The sequence below is a fragment of the Hippoglossus hippoglossus genome, chromosome 9 (assembly GCF_009819705.1).
Source record: "Hippoglossus hippoglossus isolate fHipHip1 chromosome 9, fHipHip1.pri, whole genome shotgun sequence".
Classification (NCBI taxonomy): domain Eukaryota; kingdom Metazoa; phylum Chordata; class Actinopteri; order Pleuronectiformes; family Pleuronectidae; genus Hippoglossus; species Hippoglossus hippoglossus.
This window is the reverse complement of record NC_047159.1, coordinates 27,135,835-27,153,699: the sequence shown is the minus strand read 5'-3', so window position 1 is coordinate 27,153,699 and position 17,865 is coordinate 27,135,835. Positions and strand designations below refer to the sequence as shown.

Here is a 17,865-nt window from a genome sequence, read left to right as displayed (position 1 = left end):
TGTGTGTGTGTGTGTGTGTGTGTGTGTGTGTGTGTGTGTGTGTGTGTGTGTGTCATAATGACCATGATTATTTTTGATTTCAACTAATGTCAACCTGCTTGGTGGACACAAACAGTGCAGTATAAGCTATTTGTTATTGTTTTTAGGGAGCAAAGTTCCCCAATACAGTGGGAATTTTAGCTGACTGGTTCCACATTAACTAGTTATAACAGGCATATACTGTGCTAAAATGTGTGTCTGTTTATGTATGTCCAATAAAAGTGCACCAGGCAGAAAGGGGAGAAATATGACTATAGACTATGGTGGCATCCGATCGTGATAGTGGATCCTGATCGTGGACTATGAATACGGCTTGATATACAATATGTCTACTCAAATACTTTCTACCCCTTATTTACAATAACTCCTCAATTCATTGACCTTCCATTATGCTACTAACTGTTTATTCTAACCAATGCTGTAAATATTCTTATTTTTCTGATGTTCTCCATTAGATGTGGCATCTATTGCAATTCTCTCCGTCCTGGGAGAGGGATCCCTCACATGTGGCTCTCTCTGAAGTTTCTACGTTCTTTTTAGCCTGTTAAAAAAAATTTAAAATTTATTTTCCTAACTCTTGTTGAGGGTTAAGGGCAGAGGATGTCACATCTTGTTAAAGCCCTCTGAGACGAATATTGGCTATACAAATAAAATGTGATTGATTGATTGAAATATGGATTCCAAAAATGGTGGGAGAGAAGAAACGCTACAATGTGTGTGGACCCAAAATGGACAGAAGGACAATGTATACTTGCATCAAATGCAAGAAATACATATGCAACACACACAGAGTAGAACCCTGTCCTTCATGTGTTGTATAGGCTGGCATGAATAGGTTATGTGTTCAGTGGGGCTGATGTGTTGTGCAAACTCACAAACAGTATAACTATATCTGTCCATTGGGGGTTGTGTTGTGTAGACTCTGTGTTAAGAAATGAACATCAATAGTGATGAAAAACCTTGATTGTAATTGATTTTTGTTAATTTCATTTTATCACAAAAACCGAATAGCACTTACATTCAGAAATGTGATCTAACAAGGGTACATGTTGTGTAATGCTTGTACCTGGGATAAAGTAAACATCTTTTAAGTACTTTTATAGTACTTTCAAAGCAAAGAATGCTTAGGTCCACTAGACCAACAAAAACATGAACACTGCCCAAGGTTACAGGACTTTCTCTACTTGTGTTTGTTTGTTACTTCCAGTGAGTGAATGGTAGTTTGATGTAGCACAGTGGTAACCTGGATGTGGTCCACTGAAAACACATGTCAGCATTGAGTTTGTCTCGGTACTATCCCCTGTTATAAATAAAGGTGTGTATTTTCAGTCTGGTGTGAGTGCAGTTGGGATTTCTTGGCAACGGATTTTCCTTCATGGAAAACGTCATGAGACCAAGGAAGGATCCTTGGTCTCATGACGTTTTATTGAGAACGGATCCTCGGTCTCGTTTTCCATCGGCGCCAATGAATCGTGGTAACAAAAAGAGATTGATTTATTTATTTGTTTATTTATTTATTTAGAGTTTTCGACCGCAGCCTGTCTGACTCGGACTCGAAACGCGATTGGGACTCGGAACCTTTTTCCGGGCTGTTATTTGTGACGGAGCGTTTACGAGGCTGCAGCACAGGAAGTGTGCCTTGACAGAGCGAGCAGCCTGATGTGTTGCGGTGTTCAGAGGCGACCGGCTGTGTTCACGTCCCACATCCACGCACCAGAGCTCCGTTCATACCCAAGCGCGAACAGCCATGATCAAACCGACGATGTTCTCGGGGCTGCCTGAGCTCGGGATCTCTAACGGAGAAGATCTCAAAGAAACTCTCACCAACTGCACCGAGCCCCTGAAAGCCATTGACCAGTTCCAGGTAACGCTCAGTTGGTTCGCACATCAGCCCGAGCTGCTGATAACAAAGCCATGTTTCCTAAAGCGTGTTGTTTTAAACAGTTAGTAAAGACCTGTAGGTGTACTGCGGAGTTTTAGTTAGCTGCGCTTCCCTGCTAACGTTAGCTCATGTCATCACTGCTGCAATGGAAGACATACTGAGGATGTGGATGTTGCTTCAACGTGCAACAAGTTAACCACAGCATGTGAGGAATATGAAGTCACTGTGAGTGAGGATGGAAATCCAGGTCTAACGAGTCAGTATTGATCGCAGCAGGGATGTAGTGTCATCTCATAAAGATAATAATACACTTTGTTTATGTAGCACCTTTCAAAACACAGTTACAAGATGCATTACAAGTTCAAAAGGACAAATTCAAGGCGAACAATTGAAAGCAATTTGAAGATCGTTCAACATTACAGTGTAAATTAAACAAAGAAATGTTGCAAATGAGGAAAGAGTAAAACCAGGTACAACCAAACACTGTAAAATGATTAAAATAGACGATATGATCAGAACTAGGAGAAAGTACACCTACACAATTGTGTCTATAATGGAGGTTTAATAGAGGAAAAGTAGTTTGCTCAACTCCTCAGGGAAGTTTGTTCTAATTATGTGTATTGAATAGTGCTTTAAACCGTTATTCTTCACAAGGGGCACATTTATTTTTGTTTGTATTGACTTTCAAATTAAAGTGTTAATATTAATTTGAATAAATACCTATTTTGTCATAAAAACAATATTTTCAACCTGTTTGAGGTTGACATATGATTTATGATATAACAGTTCAGCTGCTGACAGGCTCCATTCTTTCTGCTATGGCGGGGTTGATGGAACAATGACATTTTTTGTGTTTATTAAGAGATTCATCTCTGCTCTTATTTGATTCTTCAATGTTATGTTTTAAAATAGGTTAACTTGTTTCTAAAAATGTGTTCAGTCAGATGAGCCAAAGAAGCACTTCTTAAATAAAGTGCTTGTTGACTATTTATCCATCCAATGTGCTTGAAGATTTCACTGGTGTGTTAAATGTTGAAACTGCAGCTGGAGCTAAAGACTAATGAGTATCTGATGAATTACCTGTCTGTAGATGGAAAATGGCATCCTGCTGCCAACTCTCCAGTCTGCTCTTCCCTTCCTTGACCTCCATGGAACGCCTCGGCTGGAGTTCCACCAGTCGGTCTTTGATGAGCTCCGTGACAAGCTGATGGAGCGAGTCGCCACCATTGCAGAGGGCAAGGACGAGGACAGGTGTGTCATCGCTTGTTTTTGACTGTGTATAATATTCTCTGAAGGAACCAGCTCAGGTGCGATTGTGCTTTTATTTTTTTAACTACTTACAGATACGGGAAGCTTGAAGAGCTGCTGGAGAAGAGCTTTCCACTCGTCAAAATGCCGTCCATTCAGCCAGTGGTAATGCAGGTGCTGAAGCATCTACCCAAGGCAAGTGTTCTTTCTTACCTGTTGAAGACTAACATTTATTCAGTATTCACAGTGTCTGTGTCAACATATATTCAGTCACAGAAAGTTGTATTAGAAGCAACACCACATTCAGACTGACACGGGATAAAGTTTGACCTGCATCACTGCAAATGTTTTTAGTTGTGGTTCAGATTAACTGAAAGAAAAAAAAAAAATCATCAATTTTGAATGATGGGTCTTAAAGCATCTTGAGTCAAAGCTATGAAGTGATCCACAGTTTCTCAGACTGACTGTGTGAAGTGTTTTGTGAAGGTGAACGATTGACAAACTGGAATGGCACTCAGTCGATCTCAGTCTCTGCCAAGGCCCAACAGTCATTGATATGAGAACATGTACTGACACAGACTCAAGTGGTTGTTCTGCTTGACTTTCTAAAAAAAAAAAGCAATATATAACCATGGTTTACTAAAAAAAAGAATCCCCCCGGCACCGACACAGCCCTAATCCCAACCACGTTATGAATTTTGGGGCAATTCAAGTTGCAGATGGTTGAGAGCAAGTCAAGAGCATATTGTTCAATCAAACTAAAGGTAATAGATGTTGGAGAACTGAACTTCATCTTGACCACATGCTCCATCATGCAGGTGCCAGAGAAGAAGCTGAAGATGGTCATGGCTGACAAGGAGCTGTACAAGGTGTGTGCTGTGGAGGTGAAAAGGCAGATCTGGCAGGACAACCAGGCTCTGTTTGGAGATGAGGTCTCACCCCTCCTAAAGCAGTACATCGTGGAAAAGGAAGCCGCTCTGTTCAGCAGCGACCTCTCCATTCTGCATAACTTCTTCAGCCCCTCTCCCAAAGCACGACGCCAAGGCGAGGTAAGTGGCACTCTTCAGGTTTCTCACACAGACCAACCGAAGTGAAAGTTTCCCGGTGTGCTGCTGTTAACTGCTCAGTGTTCTGTGCACTGAAGGTGGTCCTGAAGCTGACTCAGATGATAGGAAAGAACGTGAAGTTGTACGACATGGTGCTGCAGTTTTTACGAACACTCTTCCTGCGAACGAGAAACGTCCACTACTGCACACTGAGAGCAGAGTTGCTCATGTCTCTTCACGACCTGGACATCAGCGAGATCTGTTCTGTCGACCCCTGCCATAAGGTAAGGACACAGTGATAGTGCATCAGTTAACATTGTGCTACTGAACATCCCCAAACCCTGGATTTCCAATGTGTTCGCTTTGTGTTACATGTGTATCTCTTTTGTGTTTCTGTTGTGACAGTTCACTTGGTGTTTAGACGCCTGCATCCGTGAAAAGTTTGTGGATGGCAAACGAGCCAGAGAGCTGCAAGGTTTCCTGGATGGAGTGAAGAAGGGGCAAGAGCAAGTTCTCGGGTAACACCATGGGATGGCTTAAAGGGATAGTTCACAATAATTCACTCGTTATCTACTCACCACTATGCGATGGAGGGGTGGGTGAAGTGTTTGAGTCCACTAAACACTGTTGGAGTCTCAGGGGTAAACAGAGTTGCAGCCAAATTCAATACAATTGAAATAAATGCAGACTCCTTCTTCAGACGTAATAAAACAATAGAAAAAACCACAAGATGCCTCCATACTGCTTGTGTGGTGTCATCAAGTGTACGTGAGCCCCGACATTCAAATTCGACCCGAAAAAGCATAATTTACACCATGTTTTTAGCATAAAAGTCCACTGATATCCTCGTCTGATCCGCGTTCACGTTTTTTTTTTTTTTTTTTTTTTTACTTATCAGCTGTTCATCTCTGTTGAGTGGATGAATATAACATCTTTGTGTGTTCCAGGGACCTGTCCATGATCCTGTGTGACCCGTTTGCCTGTAACACCCTGGTCCTGAGTATCATGAGGAACCTGCAAGAGCTGCTAAGTCAGGAAGCTCTACCCAGGGTGAGGGGACACAAATGACATGATACACAAACATGCCTGTGGTGTCTTGATATTCTGCTGATTGACAGCTGGGGGGCACTATTGTAGTGATAAACCTAGTGAGCGGTGCAGAAGGCAAAGAAGAGGAAAAAGACCAGTAGCAAGACAGCTTTGATGTAAACAATGCAGTTTTTAAAACACTGAAATTATTTGTCTTTGCTAAGAAGGAAATGCATTCATCATGTTTGTTTGACCTCAGAAACACATACAGCGTGTTTTGCTAGTAACACCTAATGCAAACATTGTGTTACTGGTTTATCTCTTTGTCAAATCACAACACATTATCAACGTTATCAATGTATCAGCAGACACTTAGGCCAATGTATGTATGTCTCTGAGCAGGACAGTTCAGACATGATGCTGCTGCTGAGGATGCTGTCGCTGGGTCAAGGAGCGTGGGACATGATTGACAGCCAGGTGTTTAAAGAGCCCCGTCTGGTACGTACAGCGTCACCTGGATGCGTCTGTGCATCAATTCATAAAGTCTCATTAAGTTCTATTTTCACTGCTAAATAGATCTGTATGTAAATGGTTCAAAAGTGAGTCAGTTGTGTCTAGAAGCCAGATGAAGATCATTGTGTTAAACCCTGCTTTAGTTGTTGGTGTTCATTTGCCTTCCTGTGCACCCACCCTCAGGATTTGGAGGTGGTGACCCGCTTCCTGCCTGCCATGATGTCAGTAGTTGTTGACGATCACACCTTCATTGTAGAACAGAAGCTTCCCAGTGAGGAGAAGAGCTCACTGCCGTACCCCACCGCCCTGCCGGACGCCTTCAACAGGTAAAACACTGCAGGGGGAAGTATGTCATGTGAATAGTGGGTGGGCCCGTTAACCACAGTTGTACTTTACGTCAACAACACTCTCAACAGGACACAACCTTTACTGGGTTCAATGGATACATACACAATAATGTCAAATACCAATAAGGTGACTTTATGTATTGTGTTTTTGGTCTGTCTGCAAAGAAACCAAAAAATAATTTTACAGTATATATTCATAAAGATAGTCAGAACACCATCCAAAAACCTCTCATGCTCACTTTTAAAGTCTAAGCTGTTTAATAAGTTAAAAGTATGGATTAAAGTCTAGATATTTATAGTTCTATTATTGTATTAGTTCTCTATTATTTCTGATGCATCTTTTTGATAGTAATAAGAACTACTGATAGTAGTAGAACCCTTTTGGTAATAGAAACATATTTAAGTAATTCTCTTCTACCAGCTTCAGAAATTATCATCTTGTTTTCTCTATATCTTCTACCTATACATAAACCCTGATTGAGCTTCGGGCTGTTGGTTTGTCATGACATGTAATTTATGTTACAGTGGGATGTGGGAAAATGTGATGACATTTTTTTTTACTTTTCCAGTTTTAGATAAAACAATTAATTGACTAATCCAAAAAACTAGAAGAAAAATTAACCTTTTCAGCACCAGTTTGTCTGTTTTATTTGTCTAAAATACATATTTGGATTTCACATTTCCTCTCCAATAACCAGAACCTTTCGATGACAAAGAAACATAATATATGAATGTTGCGTTAAAAGTTTATGATGGATTAAGTTGATGAGAATTAAGGTTTGCCTGGATAATCCAGCTGGGAAAAAAAAAAAAATATATATATATATAAAGTATGCATATATATATATATATATATATATATATATATATATATATATATATATATATATGCATACTTTAAATATTTGTGTGAATATCAGCGAAACCTGAAAGCTTTTATGTGCAACTGGTAGCAACTACTGTCCACAGCATCACAACTGTTAACATTAATAAGCTTTTACTCTCAAGTCAAACCATGTCTCTAGTTTTTCTGATGTTACTGTGGTCAATTTATTTATAAAAGCGTCATGAACATTAAACAAAGTAAAAAACAGACTTATATGCTCCTCCTCATATAAGGAAAGAGGAATACAACCAAACATGATGTTTAGATCAACAGAGCAACATGTAAAGAGGGGTTATAACCAAGAGTCAGGCTGTTTGCTGATGAATGCTGATATGAAATCTTTTATTTTACAGAATAAACAATGCAGAAAAGATGTACATTTGTGTTTACATTTTACATAAAATAATTTTTAGTTTTTATTTCTCGTTATTTATAATAAGTTTATGGTTAAACTGTAAAGTATACTGCAAAAAAGCTGCAAATACATTTCTTTGTCATGTGGATTTGATAATAACTTTTTTAAATGTATATACTGTCCAAATTGTTTACTCTCTAATCTCATTTTCCTGTTGACCGATTCCTGAGCTAAGTGCTCCTGTGATTTGAACTCCTGTTGTCTCTGTTCTCCTCAGGTACCTGCAGGAGAACAGGGTGGCCTGTGAAATGGGTCTCTACTATGTGCTCCACATTGCCAAACTGAGGAACAAGAACGCCTTACAGAGGTTACTGCCTGCTCTGGGTCAGTGTCACTCTCCCTCTGAGACTTTTGAGTTCACGACCCTGCCCCGTTTAGTCTTTTACAAAATGTTGTTTGACATGTTATTTTATTGACCAAACTATTCTGATGTGGCAGTTTCAGTTTTTTTAATCGTCATGTTTAAAATGAATTAGAAAGAAATGTTAACATTAAATCCACATTAGCAGCAAGTCGTAATTTTAGATTATTAAATTAAAGCCATCTTTGTATACACATCAGTGTGCTGCCCTGCATGCAGCTGATACAACTTATGAGCAAGAAATATTTTGGGTGGCAGAGGAAATTGTAAAGCTGCTTTCAGACATGCACTGAACTCTGTAGACTCTCCAGACATTATCTGGATTGGCTGTATGTGAGATGGTAAACATCCAAATGAGAACCTCCGGACTTTCTCTGGATATTCTCCGGCCAGGCGTCTGTAAAAACTCCAGAGAATGTCTGAATAAGCCGATGTGAGAACACAGCAGGAGATCCGCCGCAGGATTCACCTCGAGCGGGTTGACGTGCTGTGTTGTTCATGCATGGAATGGAAACTCTGGAGAAAGTCCGGACCCAATCGTGCCAAAATCCTCTGGAGGTCATATCTGAAAACGGCTTATAACTGATCAGAAGCTACACGTGACAGTGTGTGATTCTTGTGTGCAGGCTACGGAATTTGAATCATGCATCAGTTCATTTGTTGATTTGTCTTTATCACATTATCATTTAGTTTTTATTCGCATATTTCCTTTTATCAAAGGTAAAATAGAGATCTCTTTCTGCTGAGACTTCCTTTGCTAAAAGAACAGCAAGTTCACTCATTTAATAATGAATCCAGAAAAGGACATACAATACATTTGGAGAGCGATGTACAAGCAGTGTTGAAATAAGAGCTGGATCTCTGCTGTTCATCCACAGTGGAGACTTACAATGACATGGCCTTCGGGGACATCTTCCTGCACCTGCTGACCGGACACCTCACCCTGCTCTCTGACGAGTTTGGAACAGAAGAGTTCTGTTCAGTTGTGTTTGATGGCTTCCTCCTCACTTCTTTCTCCAGGTGGGTCGAGCTTTGATTCTGAGATATAATTGCCTGGACATAGACGCCGTTGTGATTTGGTATTAACATCTGTCCTGAATGTGTCTGATCACTCAAGCCCCAGGTGGACGCATGTGCCCACATTCTTTTCACTTTGTGAATGCAAATGCATCCTGGGCCACTTGCGAAAGACCACCTACTCAGCTGACGTCTTGCTGTCCTGCTACAGTTTCACAATGAACTGAATATTTTTTATATTCTCAGTGCCAAAACGTTGATTTGTTTGTGGCCACTGCCACCATATCAACGCTGACCACCGATGATTAAATAATGACTGATACTTTTCTTAAATTGGTAAAAATCGTTCTTCTTAGCACAACTGCAAGAGATTCATTGAGTCCCTCGTGACTCCTCTCTCTCTTAACTGTTTTCACTCACTTGTGTTGACACACAGGGACATCAGATACATCTGTAAACACAATTTGTCTTAATGACCACAAATAAATGACAGTTGTGATTATTTGCATATAAAGCTGGGACGTGAGATCTGATCACAAGTTGTCACAGGACACACACATACTAAACACTGTCCACTTGTGGTCTGATCTCTCAGGACGGATGTTTATGCCAAGTCTTAACAGGGCCAGTGCAGTCTACTTTATGAAGGTCAATGCAAACTGGATAACTGACCCAGAGAGGATTAAACAGACTGGAACTGAATAGCCTCACCACTCCCAGGTACCTCTCATCATGACTCCTCTTTGTTTTTTTCCCGGAATATTTTGCAGTAAAGAGAACGTCCACAGACACACCCTTCGAATGTTGCTGCACCTACAGCAGAAGATGCTGCCGTCTTACATGGAAACCTTGATGAAAACTCTTGAACCTCCGAAACAGGTGAGCTTTGTTTCTACTTTCAGCTTGTGCTTTGAAAAGGACGGGAGCTGTAGTGATACAGAATGGAAATGGCACTCCCCCCAGCTGCCTTGTTAATTATATATAATATATTAAATGTGTATATAATATAAAGGATCCCTATCAAAATTCTTTGTGCATGTTATGTGTTTTAATAATCATGTTAAATATTTCGTTGTCCATTTAATTTGCATCAGTGTTAAACATCCTGTTTCAGTCAGGCTGTGTGTAAAACTGTATATTTATCTATCAAATTACAAAATTCTGACAGGAAATGGTGGATGAGTTCAACCGGTTTCAGGCATCAGCTCACAAACAGTGTCAGGAGCTGTAACTGTAAACTCCAGAAATTATCTTTTGAGTCTTGACTTTCTCCGGAGAAATTCTCAGGCGAGTTGCGTTCACAACAGGAAAGTCTCAGAAGCATTCAGGCACAGGGTGACACTCAGACATTATCCAAAGTACTTACTAGGGCACTGGCAGAAGAAACGCTAGATAATGTTTGCAGGAACTGACTCGGACATTTGCGTTCTCACATACAGCCCCTCCAGATAATTTCAGGAGATTATCAGGAGTTCAGTGCATGTCTGAAAGCAGTTCTACTGACACAGGCTCATTTTATTCCGGTCACATTTCCAATTTTTTAACAGAGCAGATGTTCACATGAGATGAAGCATTGCATATGTACTGATACCATGTGTTGCTGTGCCTGGTAACTGCAGTGCAGCGAGCCAGTGAAGGAGCTGTACACCCAGCTGATGGAGAAGTTGGAGGCCCAGAAGAAGAGCCCTCCACCACCAGACGAAGCCCCATCCCTGGATCTAGGGCTGCACCCGGTGACTGTCCCCACCACGGCCTCCACACCGACCGCGCCTCTCTGAGACGCAGCAGAAATGGGAAGGAAAAACAGAATAGTTCACCCGTGACTGACTGTTCAACACCGAGGGCTGGAGTAGGAGTCTCCTAAAAGACTGGACATTTTACATTATTGTCTGTTGTACAATTTTTTTTTTTTCATGGAGGTGTAGTTTCTTTAGATGTTTGTCTCAGAGAGGGTCTTTCAGACAGTGTTGTCCTCTATTTTTCATTGGTGGGGGGTGGGGGGGGTCTTACTTCTCTAAACTTTGTGCTCTTGCATTGTTGTCCAAATACACTGTATTTTCATATGTAACTGTCCTATCAGTATGTTACCTTTGAATTGCGTCAGTAGTGCAAGAATTGTGTAAATAAATGATTCTTAGTAACACACAGTGGCGTTATTGTGTTTCAGCCAAACTGACAATGCAATGCCACTTTAATGCAACACCTCTGCCCACACTCAGACTCTTTAGAAGCAAGTGGATGAGGAAGTGTGTAAAGACCGCAGTAAGTGACATCCCTGACAGACACAGATGCCGCTGATAGTAAGAAGCTAGGCTTGCTCAACACTGATCTCATCTCCTTTAAGTTTTTTTCATCAACAACATTATAACATGATAAAGAAGGGACAGTGCAGTATTGGCTGTAGTATTTGACAGGCTCTAAATGATTGTGTATAATTGAATTACAGGAAACCTAAGTTGGGGTTTGCACGTTTACCTTAAGTCAGATCGCTACTATGTCTCTTATAGGTTAATTTTTCAGATCCTCAACAATATTATGAGCAGGAAGTGATTTTCATGCAAAGAGGAACAAGAAAACATGATCACAATCAGTGTAAAAAGGTGCTGTTTAAGTGACAGCCATGTGCTATAACACAATCTAAGCTACACAAAGTAAAGGCTTAAATGGGTGATTAAATGTGTCAAACTAACTCAGCATCAAATGTTTATTTCCTGGGACTGAATCATATTTCCACTGCCTCTTTTCAATCCACGTCCTGTGATGTGATCCATGGTCCTGAATCATCCTACTCTGTTCTTTTATATTTTAAATACCTTAGATTCCATTAGATTTCACCATCTTTTTTTACACTTTTTACTTAACATAATGATAATTTGCCTCCATAAAGATTCATAGGCTGATTCCACTTCAGAGGTTTTTCTTTTTCTCCAAAGTCAACACATATTTTAAAGGGGACATAGCATGCAAATTCCACTTTGTTAGTGCTTCTACAGGTTAATGTGGGTATCTGGCATGTCTACCAACCCAAAACCTCTGGGAAAAAAACACTCGCGCGTTTTCTTATGGTTCCTCTAAGTCAGAAACGTCATGCTTGAGTGACTCGATTGAGCTTCCAGTGTATTGTGTCATCACAATACACTGGAAGTCTCCCTACATGGCCTTGGCCCACCCCCCACCTCATCCCCCCGCCCCCCCACACTCGTTACACCGGGTTTACACCGGACGCGGAAGCGCCGCGCCGCACAGCGCCGCGCCGTTCTCAAGCACGCAGCCGCCTGGTTGTTCACACAGGACGCGCATTTCTCCGCGCTGGTCAGTCCGCGATTCTGCTTTCTCCGCTTGTTGTACCCGTTGAATGTCGGGGTTCGGGGGTAAATGATGGTCTTCATAGCCCCCCCCCCCCACCCCTCTCTTTCTCTCTCTGTCTGTCTGCTTGTGTGCTTGTAGTGGATGGACAGAGGGGGACATTTAATTATGTGATTGGGAAAATTAAAACTCCAGGACAACAGAAGGGGAATACAAAGTATGGGATGCATATTTGATAATTTATATCATATAAAATATGTAATTTATATCGTTTAAAATCATGGGGGGGGAGGGGGGAGCTGGCTCATTAGCATTTAAAGGAACAGGCACTCAAAACAGGTCACTCTGTGGAGGGCTGTTTTATACAGGGTAAAAAGGGTGCTGTTTTAAATGATCCTTGTGGTATTTTGACCAAAGTATGTTACAGACATTTCATTAAGACCCCAAGGAACCATATCAACTTGTGGTAAAATGGGCATGCTATGTCCCCTTTAAAATGAATAAATCTTAGAACTAGAATGGCACTTAAGAGAATGCAAACCTCCACCAAAGCCCAACAGTCCCCTTATGAATCCACATTTAAATTCACTAGATGTGGTATGGGGGAAAATGTTGAAAAAATTGCAACTAACAGCAACTGTCTGACTGACTTTGTGATACTTCAAATTATTGTATTATACTTTAGTAGTATCTTTCCACTCTTGCTGGATAGTTTAGGTCCTTAACTTGTTAGTGAAGGGGAACTCCCATCAATTTTACACATTTAGGAGCTCGAGAGGATTAATAACCTACCCTAATTACCCTTTAATCCGATTGATTCCACAAAATATTGGAAATGTTTTTCTGCTCACCCCAGTTGTAGAGAGTGATTATGTGAGTGACTAACCTTTCTGTTAACTCCAACCAGTCTGACCATTCTCGCTCATCAACACTCAACTGCTGTTCACTGGATGTTTTTCTGTTATTGGCTCCATTTTGGGTAAAAAGTCTGAAGAGTGTTGGGTGTGACAATCTCAGCAAGTCAACATTTTCAGAAACACTCAAACCAACAATAATGTCACAGTCACTGAGTTCATTTGTTTTCATCATCCTGATGTTGGCTGTCAATATTAACTGTGGTTCCTGATCTGTATCTGCAGGATATTGGATGGAAATTCACCCAAATGACTCGGCTTTAGCTCAAACGATTTCTGTCTTATTCTTCAGAAGGAACACTGACGTCTGTTGCCCTGATTGGGCAACTCCACCCCTGGCAGCTCCGCCAAGGCAGTTTCAGAAGAGAAGCAGTTAGTGTGTTACTAGACTCAAAGGACTGAAGACAACTTCAACTCTGGTAAGTTTGTTTTAACTTCCTTACTGTCCATTAGCAGCTGCCGACGGTATTGTAAAGTGATATTTAACCTGTTGTGATAATTACTAGGTAAAAACTTTTTACACAGTTCTAAAAGATGAAACACAAATAAAAGTTGAACCTGAATAAGTGAAATGTGAACAGGACAAATATTTCCATACACATCAGGAGGGCTCACTGAGGTTTGATGGCATGCAGCAAATTCTATGGTCACATCTAAACCCAACTGAACTTCTATGAGCTTGAAGCTTGTAGCTTAAAGGGACATTTCACCCAAAAAGGAAAATTCACTCATTATCTACACACCACTGTGCCGATGGAGGGGTGGGTGAAGTGTTTAAGTCCACAAAACTCCTTTGGCGTCTCAGGGGTAAACAGTGTTGCAGCCAAATCCAAAACAATTGAAGTCAATGGTGTCTCCTTCTTCAAACGTTAAAAAAAACACAAAAGTGGTCAGAGCTACATTTGATTTAATGAAGTGAAGTATTGTGTTGCCAAACCTCACTTTGGGGAAGCACTGCAACTAAAAATGCATATGCATATGCATTTAAAGACATATTAAACACATGCTGCCTGTAAAAGGAGTATACGTCTCAGTTCCTTATCAAGAGCAGGAAATGTTTTTTTCTGCATGAGAAGACAACCCGATCCACTCTATTTTTATGATAGTCTAATATGTCTAACTAACACATATACTATGCACTTCTATACTACATCTCCTGCACTTTGTCGAGCTGATTTAACACTTAGTTCTTACTTCAACCTCTGCTGCTGCACTGGAAACCCGCGTGTCGTCTCCTAAGTGTAAACGGGTAAATGTAAATTATCGTAGTGTGTGTGTGTTTTACTCATCCACCAGGTGGACGTACAGGAACACTGGACAATATATTCCATCCATCCATTATCTATTGCTTTTCCTTTGAGGGTCACAGGGAGAGCTGGAGCAAACCCCAGCTGTCATTTGGTGAGAGGTGGCGTACATCCTGGACAGGCCACCAGTTTATCACAGGGCCAATCTGCATGTTTTTGGATTGTGGGTGGAACCCACACAGACACAGGGAGATCATGCAAACTCCAAACATCTGCTTTAACATTAAGGTGTATGTGATGTACATACTCAGTATTATTATTCTATTTCCTTTTTATATTTCTTTATTCTCTTGTCTACAACTGAATTTCCCTGGTGTGTGGATCAATAACGTTTTATCTTATCTTAAAATAATGAATTAGTTAATTGGTTCTTCCCTGGCTCATACCCCATCCTTCCACAAAGTTTTAAGAAAATCCGTTCAGCAGTTTTTGCATAATCCTGCTGAGACAGACAAACATATTAATACTGAAATATTACTATATTATAAAGTCATAACTTTGAAAGACATTCTCAGAGATATTATAAAGGACAAAACAACTAGTTTGTTCTGAGGGGGTCAATAGGGAAAGCTTGTGGGCTCATTAAAATCAAAAGGCGTACCTCCCTCAGAGTACAGTGTGTGCTCAGCAAGATTCATGGAAATCTGAATTGTATGTTGGACTTATATGTAAATCTGAAATTTGATGTTGGTACCAGAAAAGGTTCGACCATCTGTCTTGATTGCCACCTGGTGGTTGGCTGCAATGTAGGTCATGAATCTTTATTGCCCCTGATTTAAAACCAATCCTAGATCCACCACTGGGGCAAATTGAAGAGAACGGAAACATGAGATAAATCCATGAGGGTGAACAAAGGAACTGACAGAGGAGAGTGGGGAGCACAGAGACTGTGTAAATAAAAGGGGTCAATGAGTGTTAAACTCATATGTGACATATTAGCGTAGGTGCAGGCAATCACAGGAGCAGGAAAAGTACACAAAGACGTGAGAGACACAAAAGTAGTTTAAAAATAAATCAAATACAAATACAAAAATCCAAACATACAAAACAGGGTCCAAACACAATGAAATTCTGAGTCTGTAATTCATAACTCCAAAACCCCAGAAAGTCCCTCAAAAGTTCAACATAGGACAGAATCATGACAGTATTATTATTATTTGTGGTCCAACTCAAGCATATGTTGCATTGTTACTGTTTTTGATCTAGTAAGAAAAAAAATGCTTGTGTAGTAAATAATACGGAGGTGCACTGTTCTGTTCTCCTCCCACAGAAACAGAAGAAGATGCTGCCTCAGGTGGTTTCCTCACAGCTCGGAAACAGCAGTAATATTTCTGGACCTTGTCATGAGGAGAACCAGCACATGTCCCTCATCGTCCTCCTGTGCCTTGTCTTCTTCTTGGGCTTCCTCCTCAACGCATTTAGCCTCTGGGTCTTCTGGTGCCGGATGCCCCGCTGGACCTCTGGAACCATACTGCAGTTCCACTTGGCTCTCAGCGACGCCATCGCGACCCCAGTCACTCCAATGATGGCGGTATACTTCATCATGGACAACAAATGGCCCTTTGGTTGGTTCATGTGCCAGGTCAACATCGCTCTGCTCAGTTCACATTTCTACGGCAGCACCATATTCCTCACTCTCATCAGTATCCATCGGTACACAACTGTTGTGCAATTCAACAAAAGCTCACATATGAAACAAAAGCCGTTTGTCAAGAAGCTATGTGCAGGAGTTTGGTTTCTGATGCTGATCCAGGCTCTGGTCTATGCTTCTTTGTTTCCACCCTTCTTTGTTTCCACCCCCAAAGGAAACATTCAGTGTCTCTCCATCCATCAGGGGAACCTGACCAACAGCTACTTTGTCATTAACTTTGTCCTGTTCATCTGTGGGTTCTTACTCCCTTTCGTTGTGTCTGTTGTGTGCTACACCCGTCTGGCAGGCTCCTTAACTCGCCTCAACATCAGCACAGCTCAAAGTCTGAAGGTCAAGGTGAAATCTCAGAGGATGATAGGCATGTGTCTGGTGATATTCGGGCTGTGTTTCCTGCCTCTGAACGTGATGCGAACTGTGGGAGTGGTACTTAAGAAATACTACCCGCACAAATGCCACATTCTCCTGCAGATTGAGAAGGCGTATTATGCCTGCTGGATCCTAGCAGGAGTGAACAGCTGCCTGGATCCACTGTTGTACTGTTTTGGTTCTCAAAACTTTCGAGACGCATTCAAGTCTCTCAGAATTGTGCAGGGAGATGCTCCAAACAGGAGTGATTCAGAAACGTCTGCGAATCAGTAGCATGGAGTCATGCATTATTGGATACCACCAATAGTAGTGGGCCAGGATTTAGTGTTGGTGGAAAGAACAGGTCCAGATCAAGTGAGGGTGAACCATCTACCTTCTAATTTCACAAATGTCTGTCTGTATGTCTGTCTGTCTCTCTGTCTGTCTGTCTGTCTGTCTGTCTGTCTGTCTGTCTGTCTGTCTGTCTGTCTGTCTCTCTGTCTGTCTGTCTGTCTGTCTGTCTGTCTGTCTGTCTCTCTGTCTGTATGAGGAACGCACATCTCGTGAATCATTCATCCAATAGACTTCTCACATGGCATGTGTATTGTAAATTGCCGGAGAAAGTGAAGTGCTGTTTTTGGTTTGATTTGGACACGTGATACATTCAATAATAATACTATTTGAATAAACGGGTGACTAGCACTCAGTGGGGGGCGGGGCAATCAAGTGGCAACCTACCATGACGTCACCCACTGGTTTTTTAACTGCCATTTTGAAACCGAGAGTTTCGAATTTGATCAGTGCCATATTGCCAGTTTGTATTTTGTCTGTTGTTTTTCAGTTTCACATAGCATGGGTTTTTCACTGCTGAGGTGAGCACTGTACTGTCATAGACTTTACATTTTTCTCAATGAGCCCTTTTCTATTGCTTAAGGTTATAGATGTTGACATATTGACATATTGGATGAGCTGCTTCACTGAAAGATCCTAAATCTTTTTTTTACAGAATAGATACAAAACTCCTATGATGCATAATTTGCAACACAGAGCTCATACATAGTCTAAACACTCATACTGATACAGTAGCTCCAGGGGTGTAGTAGTGCCAGGGGTGTGTTGACACCTGTTAGGGGTCAAATATGCAAAGGAGAGGGTTGTGTGGCGGCTTTGGATCAGGAGGTAGACTCAGCGTCCACTAACCAGAATGGTGTTTTGGTTTATCATTAAACTTTTTTTATTGTGTTGGCATACTGTGATATTCTGTACTATCTCAGGTTCAAACTGCACTGTCTTTTCATTAAATAAATTTGAGAAGTTGAAAATTGTCCTCGATTTGGGTCGCGTCTTGTCATTAAGGGGTGATGGTGGGTCCCGAAGCCAGACCAGTTGAGAACCACTGACATAAAGGACAAAAGTTCTGGCACATACCGTTTCCAAACAGCAGGTGTCGCACCTACCCAAATGAAATGTGTTGCCAGTGGGCGTGGCTATAGTTCTACGATCAATACTGCTGTATAGACATATTTTTCTGTCTACATTGATAACGTGGACATGAATGT

At 41.1% G+C, this 17,865-nt stretch overlaps 2 protein-coding genes across 2 annotated transcripts; both read left to right on the top strand.

Annotated features, from left to right (window-relative positions):
• The first annotated feature begins 1,669 nt into the window (after positions 1-1,669).
• On the top strand, positions 1,670-10,930 carry nelfb (negative elongation factor complex member B). The gene is made up of 13 exons (XM_034595774.1): positions 1,670-1,903; positions 3,012-3,172; positions 3,265-3,364; positions 3,988-4,218; positions 4,314-4,499; positions 4,621-4,733; positions 5,163-5,265; positions 5,647-5,742; positions 5,941-6,083; positions 7,623-7,729; positions 8,645-8,786; positions 9,554-9,662; positions 10,403-10,930. The coding sequence occupies exons 1-13, from the start codon at positions 1,787-1,789 to the stop codon at positions 10,559-10,561; spliced, it is 1,767 nt and encodes a 588-aa protein (XP_034451665.1). The 5' UTR covers positions 1,670-1,786; the 3' UTR covers positions 10,562-10,930.
• Positions 10,931-13,401: 2,471 nt separating this feature from the next.
• LOC117767869 (P2Y purinoceptor 2) lies at positions 13,402-17,241 on the top strand. The gene is made up of 3 exons (XM_034595835.1): positions 13,402-13,422; positions 15,587-16,611; positions 17,122-17,241. Exon 2 carries the CDS (start codon positions 15,593-15,595, stop codon positions 16,598-16,600), a length of 1,008 nt encoding a protein of 335 aa, XP_034451726.1. The 5' UTR covers positions 13,402-13,422; positions 15,587-15,592; the 3' UTR covers positions 16,601-16,611; positions 17,122-17,241.
• The last annotated feature ends 624 nt before the right edge of the window (positions 17,242-17,865 follow it).